Below are 14,752 nucleotides of genomic sequence, written 5' to 3'. Positions count from 1 at the left end.
AAATGGAGTCACTTACACTAAGACTTAATTACAGTTTCAGTTCTCCCAGAAATGGAATCTTAAACCAGTCAGTCAGGAATCACCTAATCAGCACTAGTTAGGTAATCTACCCAAGAGACCCCTGCCAAGCCCTAAAGAAAAGTGACTTTGCAACAACCAAGCCTCATTTATCTAGTATAATTTCCTTGTTCCTACTCCCTTCTGCCTATAAAGGTCTTTCATTCTGTACAGTTCCTAGGAGCTCATTTGTATCTGTTAGATTGGATGCTGCCTGATTCATGAATCACGAATCACTGAACAAAGCCAGTAAGTTCTTTAAAATTTATTTCATTGAATTCTTTAACAGTAGCTTTAAAAAACTAAATGAGGGGCGCCTGGGTGGCGCAGTCGGTTAAGCGTCCGACTTCAGCCAGGTCACGATCTCGCGGTCCGTGAGTTCGAGCCCCGCGTCGGGCTCTGGGCTGATGGCTCAGAGCCTGGAGCCTGTTTCCGATTCTGTGTCTCCCTCTCTCTCTGCCCCTCGCCCGTTCATGCTCTGTCTCTCTCTGTCCCAAAAGTAAATAAACGTTGAAAAAAAAATTAAAAAAAAAAAAACAAAACCTAAATGAGAGGTAAAATTTTAAAACCTGACAGTGTTTTTTCCCATTCATTCACTCATTCAAGGGTTTACTGAGGTCTTATTTTGCCAGCCACTGTTGAAAGTAATAGAAGGATAGCAGTAAACAAGGTGAACATTATTTCTTGTTCTCATGGAGCTTATGCTGCAGACAAATGAACAAAACATAATGAACAAACAAATGAACAAACAAACAAAACACCAGCTAGTGATATTTCTGTGAAGAAAAAGGAATAAGGTATATCATAAAGCAATGGAGGGGTGTGCTTTAATTCAGGTGGTTAGGGGCAGACCTCTCTTAAGATCTGAGAAGATACACCGTTAGACTCCTTTGGTGGATGTCCTTAGTAGCCTCCTTTAGATTGCCTGTGCGCAATATGTCAAGGACCAAGGTAGCTCAATTAAAAATAGGCTTTTTAAATTCACTTTGTATTATCTTTTATATAATTACTTTCTCAGTAGTAGTTGTAAACAACTGAAAGGGTATTAAACCTTTGGTGAGTCTCAGTATCACTAGTCTGTCTGCCCTCAGCTCAGTTTATCAAGTTTTGTTTTATAAACAAAACTGGATGGAATAGCACAGAACACTTCCATCATTATAGAAAGTACAGCACCAAACAAATTAGTTGTTAGCTGCTAATGTATTACAGGTACGACCACAATGCTTTTTCAGACTTTTTAAGAAAGCTATTTCATATAGCATCATCATCATTTTATACTTTGTTAGCACTTTATGCCTAACACAGTATAAAATAACTAAGTTTCTTTATTACTTAACTAGAGGACAATCAATGTTTTAAAGAAACCCACTAAGCAAGGGGTGCCTGGGTGGCTCAGTAGCGTAAGTGTCCAACTCTTGATTTGGGCTCAGGTCCTGATCTCATGGTTCCTGTTGAGCCCCATGTCAGGCTTCACATTGACAGCATGGAGACTGCTTGGGATTCTCTCTCCCTCTCTCTCTCTCTCTCTGCCCCTCCCCACTTGCACAGGTGAGCTCTCTGAAAACAAAAACAATCTTTAAATTTAAATAAATAATCACCCACTAAGTGAATAGGAAACTTAATAAATGTAGATAATAAAACTACTTGAAAAGCATAAGCAATCATAAATTTTGCTTCTCAGGAAGACTACCAGCTTCCACAATCCAGAAATCCCTAAGAAAACTTTGGAGTAAGCAGGCTAACAGAAACTTAAACCTCTAGTTACAGATAAGCTACAAGAATACTACGCAAGGCTTCAGTGTTTCCATGACACGGTGTACTCCCATGGAATCATGTACCTCTACAATGCTAACAATCATTATGATCTAGTGTAATTACCTTAGTTAAAATTCTTTATTTTCTGATCAAGATTAAGCCCTATAAGAGCAGATGCAAATATGTATCCCTAGAACTGAGCACCATGTCTTACGCTGAGTAGAATTTCCCTTAAAATATTTCCCTTAAAATATGTTAAATAAATGATAATAAAACTCCTAGAATGCTAAAAGGTTTATAACCATTTATTACCAAACAGCTCTCACACCGAAGTTCCTCTGCAAGTCACAGCCACTATGCACAACCTGATTACAAAGTCTAATATTTACAAAGGTACATATTTGGCATGACTACATAGCCAGTCAAAAAGACAGGAAAGATTTTCCTATTTTCTTTCTATATCCTTAAAAAGAAAATCAGTAACTAATTTATGTTTCCATAAATATATTTTTATTTTACATATATTCATGTTTCTGTAAATCATTTGTTAACTTTTTTCAACTTTAAAACATGTTAAGCTAGCAAAGTGAATTAACCTATCTAAAAAAACCCCAGGGAAATTTAGTATTCTATATATATTAAGAGTGGTGGCTTACTTGTACAACTGATGAAAGGTGATGCAAAAGCTGTTTTCAACCCCCTAAACAACTCCCTCATTGTAACAGGCAAATCAATGCCCTTCCAAAGATGTTCACACTCTAATCCTGGGAACCCATGAATATGTTAGGTTACATGGCAAAAGAGACTGTACAGATGAAATTTAGGTTAAGGACCTAGAGACGGGGAGACTATCCTGCATATTTATGTAGGCCAATCTAATCACATGAGGTGGTAAAAGCAGAAAACTTTCTCAGGATAGAAGCAGAAAGATGCAGAAGACATTAGAGAGGTCTGAAGGCATAAGAAGGGCTTGATGAGTGGTTGCTGGCTCTGCGTTAAAATCCACATGCAAGCACCAGAAAGAGACCTCCAGGAGCTCCTAGACAGCCTAAGGAATGTGGGCAGCCTCTAGGGGCAAACACAGGACCCTGGGTGACAGCCCACAAAGAAACGGGAACCTCGGAAGGAAGCATATTCTTCCCCAGAGCCTCCAGTAAGGACCAGAGCCTTGCTGACATCTTGATTTTAGTTCAATGAGACACATGTAGAATTTCCAATCTATACAACTGTATGATAGTAAATGAGTATTGTTTTAATCTACTAAACTTGTGGTAATTTGACATGGCTACAACAGAAGGTTCCAATCTAGATGCATAAGGTTTAAAATTCAGCTTCGTGAACTTTTTCAAGTCAGTGGTTAACTTAAGAACTCTGCCACTTTCTCACCTGGACAACACGACACTTTTAGAATAATGAATTCCTTGTATCTTCAAACCTATACACCACCTAGTTTGCTGCTGCTCTTTGTTCTTAGCTCCATCTGCTAGAAAACATCTACATTACAATTCATTCGTCATGAAATCATCGTGGCATTTCTTCTCCCCAGTTTACTTCACCTGGCCATAAAGAAACTGCTAACATTTTTTTTAAGTTTATTTATTTTGAGAGAGTATGTGAGTAGGGGAGGGGTAAAGAGAGGGAGAGGGAGAGAAAGAGAATCCCAAGCAGGCTCCGCACTGTCAACATAGAGCCTGATACGGGGTTCAAAACCAAACCATGAGATCTTGACCTGAGCTGAAGTCAGACACTTAAGTGACTGAGCGACCCAAGTGCTCCCAAACTGCTAACATTAAAAAAATTTTTTTCACAGATTTATTCAACCAAAACAAAAAAAGAAAATACCCAATAAAATGGGAACAATTAAGTAAAAATAGATCTATCTTCAATTGAGCATTACAGACTCACTTAAAATTAGACTCATGGAAATAAATTTTATACTTAGTTATGACATATTATAAGAAAGAATGTTTAACTTTAACCACTTTAATTATAATTATATAAAATTATACATAGAGATTACAACAAAGGCTTGGCAGTGGTTTTATTAGTAACACAGGGTTCATTTCTTGTATTTGGCCAAATTTTATATATTGTGCCTACAAATTTTTTTGAATGTTTATTTGTTTTGACAAAGAGAGAGAAAGCACACAGGTGTGTAGTGGAGAGGAGAAGTGAGAGAGGGAGAGAGAAAATCCCAAGCAGGCTCCATGCTGTCAGCGCAGAGCCCAATGTGGGGCTCGATCTCACGAACCCAGAGATCATGATGCGAGCCGAAATCAAGAGCCAGATGCTTAACTGACTGAGCCCCTCAGTGGCCCCTATATTTTATCAGAAACAATTTAAACGGCATTAAACTTGTAACATAATCCACATAAGATATCACCTCTCACAAATAAGATTTCCTATGTCTATTTACTCTACTTGATTAAGCTGTAGCAATTATTCTAGTATAGCTTTGGTGGGGGGGGGGGTGTGGGGGAGAGGCACTGTATAGGGGTGTGTGTGTGTGCATAAAATGGTCTTCTTTCCTTGTTAGAATATACATTTTTAAGGGATCACATCTATTAGTTCCTTTGTATATAGTCAGAATATCCTTTATAGTGCCTTTAACACAACAAGCTGATTTTAAATACTTTTTGTGCATTTCTAAGAAGGCATGAACATGTTCCATACAGAAATGAAAATATTCCAAGGACAATAAATAATAGAAAAGAATACATTGTTTTTAATTTATTAGTTTCTTACAAGGCACCTAGAACACCCTCACAATAGTCACTGAGCTGTAAAAGCTTGTTGTTGTTGCATGCAGGAAAGGAAATACATAGTTCAAAGCACTGCTGGAGGCTAGAACTGGGGATAAGAGAGGGTTGACAAACAACTGAAGCATGTGGACCACATTAATGAAGCTTTCATTTCAGTCCTCAATTGGTGGAAGTCCCTATCCACTAAACCTTTTTCTAGCACATGAATGCCCACACAATTTTCTGATTTCAAAATGAGAATGAACTCAAAAAGAAAACACCAAGAACTGCACCATGATGTACACTGGGAAAAGTCTCTTACAGAGATCGCATTTCTGATATAAAATCTATGACAGCAAGAGCTTTAGAGAAATAAATAAAAATGTGTACATACTGGGGCACCTGGGTGGCTCAGTGAGTTAAGTGTCTGACTCTTGATTTCAGCTCAAGTCATGATCTCAAAGTCGACAGATGAGCCCCATGTCAGGTTCTGCGCTGGGTGTGGAGCCTGCTTGGGATTCTCTCTCTATCCCTTTCTGCCCCTCCCCCCATGAGCACACACATGCACTCTCTCAAAAAAACAAAAGTGTACATATTAACCAAATGTACTGCATTAGAAAAAAAATTTACAAGAGCAGTCTGTAATAATACCAACTGAAGGAAGATGCTCAGTATTTTAAATGATTTTAAAATAAAGGGTTAATATAAGCATGTGTTTACAAATTCAGGATGCATTACAAGTTAATCCATGTGATGCAGTCCAAGTATTTACTATAGGCTATATGCTACTTTGCTGGTTTATTTTATCTTTATTTGATTTCTATTTCATTGTTGAGCTCAAATATGCTAACAAATTTAGGAGAAACAGTATAATAAATACATGTTTTTTAATTAGTTGTTCTTTAATGAAAGGCAAAGCATTACTTAAGAGCAGCTATTAATCTATTAATTAGATTACTAATTAATAATCTAGGGCACCTAGATTATTGGGGCACCTGGGGGGCTCAGTCAGTTAAGTGTCCGACTTCAGCTCAGGTCATGATATCACTGCTTGTGAGTTTGAGCCCCACATCTGGCTCTGTGCTGACAGCTCAGAGCCTGGAGCCTGCTTCAGAGTCTATGACTCCCTCTCTCTCTGCCCCTTCCCTGCTCATGCTCTGTCTCTCTCTCTCTCTCAAAAATAAACATTAAAAAATTTAAAAATAAATAAAATGTTAAAAAAAATAATTATAATCTGCCCCCATTCATTTCAAGTCTTGAGGTGGAAGGGTAAAAGAGGATACATACACTGTGGGGAAAGGCATTATTTCTAAGGAAAAAAAAATTCACACAACTAAAGTTCTCACGTGAGCTGAAAGTTTCCCTCTTTAGTCTCACCTGTTCATACTTACTTGTTTTTAAATGACATAATAAAAATCATCTTTAATATATGCTCTTGATAATCTAATACCATTTTATAAGTATAATCCCATGGGTAATATAATTAGGTTAGCAAAGATATTTATTTACGATAAACCTCTACATTCACAAGAACATAGTCCAAGACCTTTATGTATCTCCAAATTTAAAAATCAGTACATTATACAATTTGCCCTAGAAAATGCAGTGATGTGAGGATGACAGCAAAGTCACGATGAGATGAGACCCATTAGATGACACATCTAATGATAGGTTCTTTACAGATAGATAGAGAATTTAAACAAATTCTCTCTGGCATTTGGAAATTTAACTTTTTTTTTTAAGTCTAAGCAATTTTATTTCTTCCAATTGAGGAGTTCTTGGTATCACTTCTGAAAAAATAGTAAAGTCTTATGAAATCATTCATTCGTTCATTTCTTTTGAGAAGGGAAATGTAGTACTTTTCATTAGAAAAATCAGGTTTCCTTAATAGTGAACATCTTGAGGTTCTATCACCAACCAAACTTTAAAACAGGAATAATGAGGGACGCCTGGCTGAATCAGTTGGTGGAGTGTACAACTCTTGATCTCAGGGTTGTGAGTTTGAGCCCTATATTGGGTGTAGAGATTACTTAAAAATAAAATCTTAAAAATTAAAAAAAAAGGACAATGATAAAGGACCATCTGTCATGAATTGGTCTTATGGGATGAGATGGTCTGAATAAGAACTATAAAAAGTACTTTGTGAACTCCAGCCAGTGTGATTTCTTGGTCCCATCTCCTCCTACCTCTTCTAAAAACTCGCCCCTTCAATTATTTTCTCTTAGTTCCACAGACTTCATTTCCCCCTTAACCTGTACATATTCACCTTTCCAATCTTAAGGAAAAATACAACTTTCTCCAACTATGAAACTCATGGATATTGTCTACTTTTTTCCTTGCTCTGCCAAGAGTAGGCTACACTCCCTTGTACTTCCACAGCATAATTTCTCATTTACTTCTGGACTCTTCACAGGAATAAGAATGACATCTGCACCACTACAACGTTGTAGCTAAGCCACCAGTGACTCCCACATGCCTAATCCAACTGACATTATATAATTCTCAACTGACTTTTCTATGGCATCTGACAATGTTTACCATTCCTTTTTGAAATCTTTCCCTTAGCATCTTTGATCCCCTGTGTTCCTGTTTCATTCAAGATTCCTCATTACTTTTCACTGGTTTCTTTTTTAATTCACCTCCTACCTTCATCACTGCCCATTGCAAGTCACTTAAACACTGATGTTCTACATATGAGTTTTATCCAGGGCCATGTCCCCTTGTCACTTTATACTCTCTCCCTGAGTGATATCAACCATTGCCTTGATTTTACCCACCACCTAAACAGTGATGATTAGCAAATGAGTCTCTGTGTGGTGTAAACCTCACTCTTAAACTGTGGTCTGTATTTAGCCACTTACTAAACATTTGCCCCAGAGCTCCACAGGCACCTGAAGTTTAAAATGTCTTAAACTACCAAACCTATAATCTCAGCAACCATATTCATTCCCTAATCCCCTTGTCTTTCTCTATGCTCCTTCTTCATTAGTGACAACATCAGCTCTCAAGTGAGAGTAAAGTTCAGTCCAATGTGAGTACCCACTGGGAGCCACTACTGTGCAGGAAGTACAGAATCCAAAACAAGTCACGACTCTACTATTTAAGGAAATAATTCCATGAGAAACACAGTTAAAATAATAAAATTATGTATTTTGTGTTTAATTCTATTAGAGATGTTTACAAATTTTGTGCCATGTTTAAGTGCCTCTCAAATGAAGTCAAAACTTTAAACTCCTTGTGAACAGAAAATGGGTCTTATGTTTTTATTCCAAGCTTATAACAGGCACTCAGTTGCTGATGAATGGATGAACACTACAAATGAATAAAAATAAGCTTGTATTTCCATAAGACATTGAAGCAAAATGTTTCTCTATGCTTAATTTAACTTTTAACTAGAGAACTAGGTTAAACTAAAAAAAATGGACATATCACTTCAACATCCTCAGAATAATATATATTGTTAAGCAATATCCCAGATTAGTAGGTTGGCAAAGTGTTAAACTAATTCTCTTTTGAGTGTCTAAGTCCTGTAAAAAGGATTTGAGAATTTCTCTGTAGTGCTACTTTAATTTTTACAGGTATTTGTATCATCTCCCAAATTAGTTTTATTGACAAATTTAATTAAAATGCAATTCATCATTCTTCTTTGATCATTAGAGGCACTAAACAAAATTAGACCTAATAATGATCTCAATCTCAACCTCCTAACGTCTATCCCCCCTAGGTAACATCTAAACTATACAGGTCATGCAAATCAATGATGAGTACTATTTTGTAACAAGATTATCATTAGAACCTTTCAAATCAAATAGCATTATTTCCTATTTTGAACTAAGCAAAAGAAAGGTAAAAAGAAAAACATTACATTTAGACACCCAAAAAAGGCAATGTGCTTGAAACGCATATCACAAGGTTACTTTCTTTGTACAAGAGAAAGTGTCAAACTATGCACATCAGCTGCCACCCTACATACAGACGTCTCTGACATGGTAATAAAATGAGAAGCCATTTCATTTAATAATGATAAAAAAGAAACATCAGTTGGTGCATATTACATGTAGCATCTAGCCCTCGTTGCCTAGCAACCAGTCCTGAATGAACTCTGCTGAGAATGAAAGGCCTAAACGAATGTACAGTTTGTGCAAGTTTCAAGGACTTGAAGAGATGTGTCAGTAGTTAATCTAAATTCTAGTTGACAATTACCATACTGAGGTGGAGGAAGAAGAACCCATCATTATTGCATAGAATCAAGCATTAACTAAAGGTGAGATTCAGACATTTAGGTTTATATCTTCTGAACCAGGTTTTATACCCGAAAAAATGTGGCAATATGACTTACAAATTACAAAAACATCATGCAGGAAACAAACAGAATATTGCTGTTATAATATGCATTCATTCATTCAATGAAACACATAATGAACACCTATCATGTGTCATATACTGTCCCAGCACTGGAAATACAAATTTGAAAGTCACCTTACAAGCTCTCAAGCAGCCCATACTATAATGGAGTCATCAGAAAGTAAACAAATGATTACCACATTGTAAGTTCTGTTATACACAAGTATCCATGGGGATATTATGAAAACACATATAAAAAACATCAGATTCAAACTGGGGGGAGTGGCCTGGGAACTAAATAGTCAGGGAAAACTTATCAGATGAGGTAACATGGGCTAAGTCTTAAAGGACAAGCAAAAATTAGTTAAGTTACTGAAATGAAGGAAGGGGAGAACATTCCAAGCAGATGGAAAGATATTCTCAAGGGCAGAGAGGTCGACAACAGCAAGCTGTATTAGAGGAACTTCAGGCATTTGGTGGCACTAGAAGTTAGGGGACCAGTACTAAAAGCATCCAAAGAGACACAGCAGGCCCTTCTAGAAGGACCTCATATGCCACTCAAGAAGTTCAGACTTCCTTTGCAGTGAAATTGGGGAGACAGAGAATGATTTTAAGCCAAGGAATAATATAATTCTGGCAATCGTGTGAAATATTTTAGAGGGCAAACAGGGCAACAAGGAAAATATAGAAGAAGTTACTACAACAACAGAGATACTCAGAAGACAAAATCAAGAGATTTGGATGGGCAGGAGAGGGAGGTTGGGGAAGCAACTCAAACATGATTCAGTAACAGTGCTCTAGGAAATGCAAAAACTGTGTACAGTATTCATGCTAGTCAATCCAATGAAATGTTAGTCTGAACCATCCTCAACAACAAGACAATTATACAGAGGTTAAAAATCATGTCTCTGGGAAGGAAAAGTTACCAGAGAGAAGAGTAAGAGAGGTGGGAAAGAGAAAGAAGTGAAAAGGAGTGAAGAAAAATAAAGAGCACTAACAGATACTAGAAATTAATATCCATCTAAGTTTCTGAATGAGAAGTAACATTCTAAGTTTTAAAAGAATAAAAAGGGGGCGCCTGGGTGGCGCAGTCGGTTAAGCGTCCAACTTCAGCCAGGTCACGATCTCGCGGTCCGTGAGTTCGAGCCCCGCGTCAGGCTCTGGGCTGATGGCTCAGAGCCTGGAGCCTGTTTCCGACTCTGTGTCTCCCTCTCTCTCTGCCCCTCCCCCGTTCATGCTCTGTCTCTCTCTGTCCCAAAAATAAATAAACGTTGAAAAAAAATTTTTTTTTAAATAAAAAAAAATAAAAATAAAAAAAATAAAAAAAATAAAAGAATAAAAAGTTGGTAGCTACACTTGTGGTGAGCACAGTGTAACAGATAAACTTGTTGAAGCATAATGTTGTACACCTAAAACTAAGGCAACATTATGCTTCAACTATACTTCGATTAAAAAGGTGGGGAGGGGGGATTAGATGGGAGGTAGGGCCAATTTTCTATAACTACCTTTTTATCCATTCTCACACTTCAAGCATGTGCCCAAAGTTTATTTGCATCCTATCTACTGAGTTGCCCACTCTCAATAACATCCATCCTAGGATCAGGTAAGTCAAAATATGAAGTGGGGCCCAGATTAACATTGCTCTGGTCACTATTAATCTATTTGATCTGACTCCTTAAAATATTAAAGCCAAATCTACTTTACATGTTACAATTCAAAGGCACAATTAGCAAATGCTTGGATCAGTATCATTTTCAAATTGTTACTCATTCTTTAGCTCAGAAATCCACTGTTTTTGACATTTCTCATCTACTTTTATGATGACATTTTATCTACTCTTGCCCTGGCCTTTGGCAGAAAACAATGTAATTCTAACTAAATAATTATAGAATTGTATTTTTTAAAACAACAATCAGACAGACTTCTTGAAACATATTTTCCAGAATGTTGTGTGATTAATGGATACCATATCAGTTTTCAAACCCTGACAAATAAGCAACTGAGATTCAAAACACATAAAAATTGAGAAAGAAATCTTGTAAAGCCATACTTTGTGCTGTTTGATACAACAGCAGGATCCTGATCTCCTTTCATTCTCAATGAATTCTGTCTAACTGAGCTCTGCGCAAAGGTAAATCCCAAAGACATTAATATACACATTTATACATAAGACAAATATGTCAATTAGGACAAGCGTTTAATTCACCAATATGTACTACTTGGATTTACTGAAAGCATTTCCTATTTTTCTTTTACTTCTTAAGCTTTACTTCTGATTTGAACATTTTGCCTTTTGTCTGTTAGAAGCAACAGAAAGAGGAGTAAAATCTTGAAAGAGAAATAGGTTGTGAAGAGACAAACAGAGATCAAAATGGAATAAATTAGGGTGATTCAGGGTTGTTGAATGAACTTGGGAAGTGTGGGAGGCAGGGAGGAAAGAAGTCACATACAAACAGGTTGTTTAGAACAGAAGCGGGCTGAGCCATAGTTGATATGTTATTGGCATTAAATTCAAGAACCAAACTCTCTCAAAACAGGTTAATTGAAGAGAACTGGCAATTCTGGTAACCAGTGCAAGCAACAGGAAATTGGCCCTCAAAACTTACTTTGTAATTCATGACATGTTTTGTTTCTATCGTTGGAAGGGAAGGGGAAGCATGTGCTGTCAACATGTGAATTCCACACAATCTAAGATAGCACAGTGATATATAGCCATTTAATAAAAACTTTGTCCCTCTATATTTAGGTCCCTTGCACACACTCAAAAAGAAAAAAAAAGAATAAAAAGAAACTATAAGATGTTTGCCTACATAAAACTTGAAAACATAGGTATGATGGATAATGCACCATTTTCAAAAACTTTCAAGAAAAAAATGTAATAACAAATACACCTCAGAATTATTATCCTTTACATCTAAAATATGTAAGATCAAATAAAATCAGGAGATTCTAACAACACATGAACAAATATACAAATAGTTAATTCCACTCCAAAATGAAAATGGATAATAAAATGTTTTAGGATCATTCTTACTAAGAATCAATGAAATGTACTTGGTCACAATAGTATCCTCTGTGATTAACTATTAAATTAGCAATGGTTTTAGTTGTCCTCTCTTCTTCAGGGTACAGTAAAATGGGCGATCTTGTATAATATAAAAATATAAGCAGGATAAGGTTTTTGAAAAATACATATACTTAAATCTTTAAAATGGTTCATATGCCTTGACAAAGTAATTGCACTTCTGAGAACCTATGCTAAGAAAATGATAAAAAATACAGACAAAGATTAACATATGGCATTTTTTACACTAGTGAAAAGAACTGGAAATGATCTAAATGCCCCCAAAAGGATGAATAAACTACAGTACAGTCATACAATAAAATACCATGCAATCACTAAAAATAATGTTTTTGAAGAGAGGCTAATAACAGAAAAGTCTTGCATTTATTTTAAAATGAAAAAAACCCAGCAAATTTAAAGTATAATTTCAACACTAGGTTCCAAAACAGCACAGAAGGAAGTATTACTTCTGAGTGGTAATGATGGGTTTTTCCTTTCCCTTTCCTATACTTTCTAATTTTTTAAAAAATAATGAGAATATATTATTCTTGTATTTAGAAAACAAATCCTACCTATTTCATCTATCCCCAATAAAATTGTGCGGGTCCCAGAAGTATGCGTTCACTTTGCATGTAAATAGCTCATTCCTTTGAGATCTTTCTGTAGTTAGTCACCTCTGCTTGTTTTAACTTCAACTTATCAACTAGTTCTACATACTTTCATGGAATTAAAAATCTTCGAACAGACCCCAAAGTCAAGGGTAGCAAGTGTAATATATTAAGAACTTCAACTTGCATCACAGAATTAAAGCTAGGAACAAAAACTGTTAAGTTTTTAGTAACTGAAGGGGTTTTAATCACTTTAATACACTTTGCCCAATTTGATGCACTTGCAATCATAAGCATAAGAAGGGTTATGTCATCTTATTACCTGAGATGGTTAAGCAGAGGCTGAAGTCTCTCATCTGACTGCACAGCAGGCAAGGACCTGGCTGTTAACTAAAAGCATAGAACAGGGTTAGTAAAAACGGCAAAGATCAATTACTGAACACATCTGAACACTAAATGCAAAACGGGGAGAGGGGGTACTTAAAATGTAAGCACAATTTTTTTCTTTTTTAAAGAATTGCACAGAAAGCTGACACATGTGAGTAAAGCTAACTACATGGCCCTAAGTTTTGCAGGGTAGGTCACTGAGTTTAGAAGTAAAGAAAAAGGAGGTAAAGCAAAGAATAAGAGAAGAATATCTTGAGAACATCTTTTCATGAGTTCATGAGAAAACTTCTAGTTATAAAAATATTAACTTTGTAGGTACACCTGGGTGGTTCAGTCAGTTAAGCGTCTGACTTTGGCTCGGGTTGTGATCTTGTGGTTCATGATTGTGAGCCCTGCATTGGGCTCTGCACTGACAGCTCAGAGCCTGCAGCCTGCCTCGGATTCTGTGTCTCCCTCTCTCTCTGCCCCTGCCCCACTTGCGCTCTATCTCTCTCTCAAAAATAAACAAACATTAAAAAATTAAAAAATATACATACATTATCTTTGTAAATAAAAATGGAAAAACTTCTAAATTTGTAGCAACCAACTTTGTAGCACTGAATCGTGGGATGATGAAGAAACTGGGGAGAGGAACTTTCATTTATAGCTAAGCCACTGTGAAATTGGTTACATGCAGAATTGGTTACACACACACACACACACACACACACACACACACACACACACACACACTCTTTTTTTCTCTCTCTCTACCATGTACTCCTTCATTCTGAGAACCACATTACTATAAGAAACCAAGAATATCTTTTAAACACACAAAAGCAACTCAAAAGTATTTAATATTGACAACTGACACCAAACTTATCTAGAAAAGAAAATGTAAGATTCAAAGCCTTATTGTTAAATATTATACCTCAGGTTGAAAGTTTATCATGAAAATGTGAGCCTCTGCTATACTTTATTGCAATATTAATTATATCTCTATGTATCTCTCATTCTTTTCTGTTCTTAAAAGAAAGCCCTCTTATACTATAAGAATTTAACTCCCCCAAAGTAAAAACATTCATCCAAAGCAACCAGAGAGCCTGAAGTAACCTTATTAAAACACCAAAACAAATGTAAAAGATTTCTTCTAGATCCTATTATGTCAAAATAGATCTTGAAATGTACCAGTGAATTATTTGACAGTTCACAAAACAGAACCTTCCTTAAGGCAAATGACAAACTGAAAGATAGCCTTTGCTTTTATACAGGGTATCCTTTCTAATTATTTCATACATTAATTAAAATGTTCTAAAAACAAAACACATTTAACTCATAACACCTAATTTTTAGTATTATACAAGTAAAATAAAATCACTTTTAAAACATCTAATATATCCTATGCTTGTGGGGGAAAAATGTTGACCAAAATGCCACATGTGAAGTCATTCTAATTAAATGATCTAATTAATAAAATGGAGAGACATTCCCACTTTGGGACAAGAGTTAACACAAGTCAACAGTCATCAACTAATTTAAAATAAAGTGAGACAGTCTGCTGCAAATTTAGCATAGCCAAAAGACTCTCAGTATCTCTAAGAAATGTTAAATCTATACTTCATGACATAAAATGTTGTATGTTTTATAAGGATTTATAAACAAAACACTTTTGGGGCACCTGAATGGCTCAGTCAGCTAAGCATCCAACTCTTTTTTTGTTTTTGTTTTTTCATTTAAAAAAACACAGTAGAGAGCCTGATGGCAAGGCTCAAACTCATGAACCACGAGATTATGACCAGAGCCGAAATCGAACG

The 14,752-nt window shown here is 36.1% G+C and overlaps 1 protein-coding gene across 3 annotated transcripts in view; it reads right to left on the bottom strand.

The window, feature by feature from the left end:
• Window positions 1-14,752, bottom strand: part of PRIM2 (DNA primase subunit 2) — a 342,271-nt gene that overhangs the window by 153,305 nt on the left and 174,214 nt on the right. For all 3 annotated transcript variants that reach the window (XM_045057690.1, XM_006931825.4, XM_045057691.1), the window contains one exon: window positions 12,892-12,959. In XM_045057690.1, the coding sequence (XP_044913625.1) occupies window positions 12,892-12,959 (68 nt within the window). The remainder of the gene's footprint in view (window positions 1-12,891; window positions 12,960-14,752) is intronic.

The sequence above is a fragment of the Felis catus genome, chromosome B2 (genome assembly GCF_018350175.1).
Source record: "Felis catus isolate Fca126 chromosome B2, F.catus_Fca126_mat1.0, whole genome shotgun sequence".
Lineage (NCBI taxonomy): Eukaryota > Metazoa > Chordata > Mammalia > Carnivora > Felidae > Felis > Felis catus.
The sequence above is the reverse complement of the archived record's forward strand: the minus strand, read 5'-3'. Positions and strand labels throughout refer to the sequence as shown.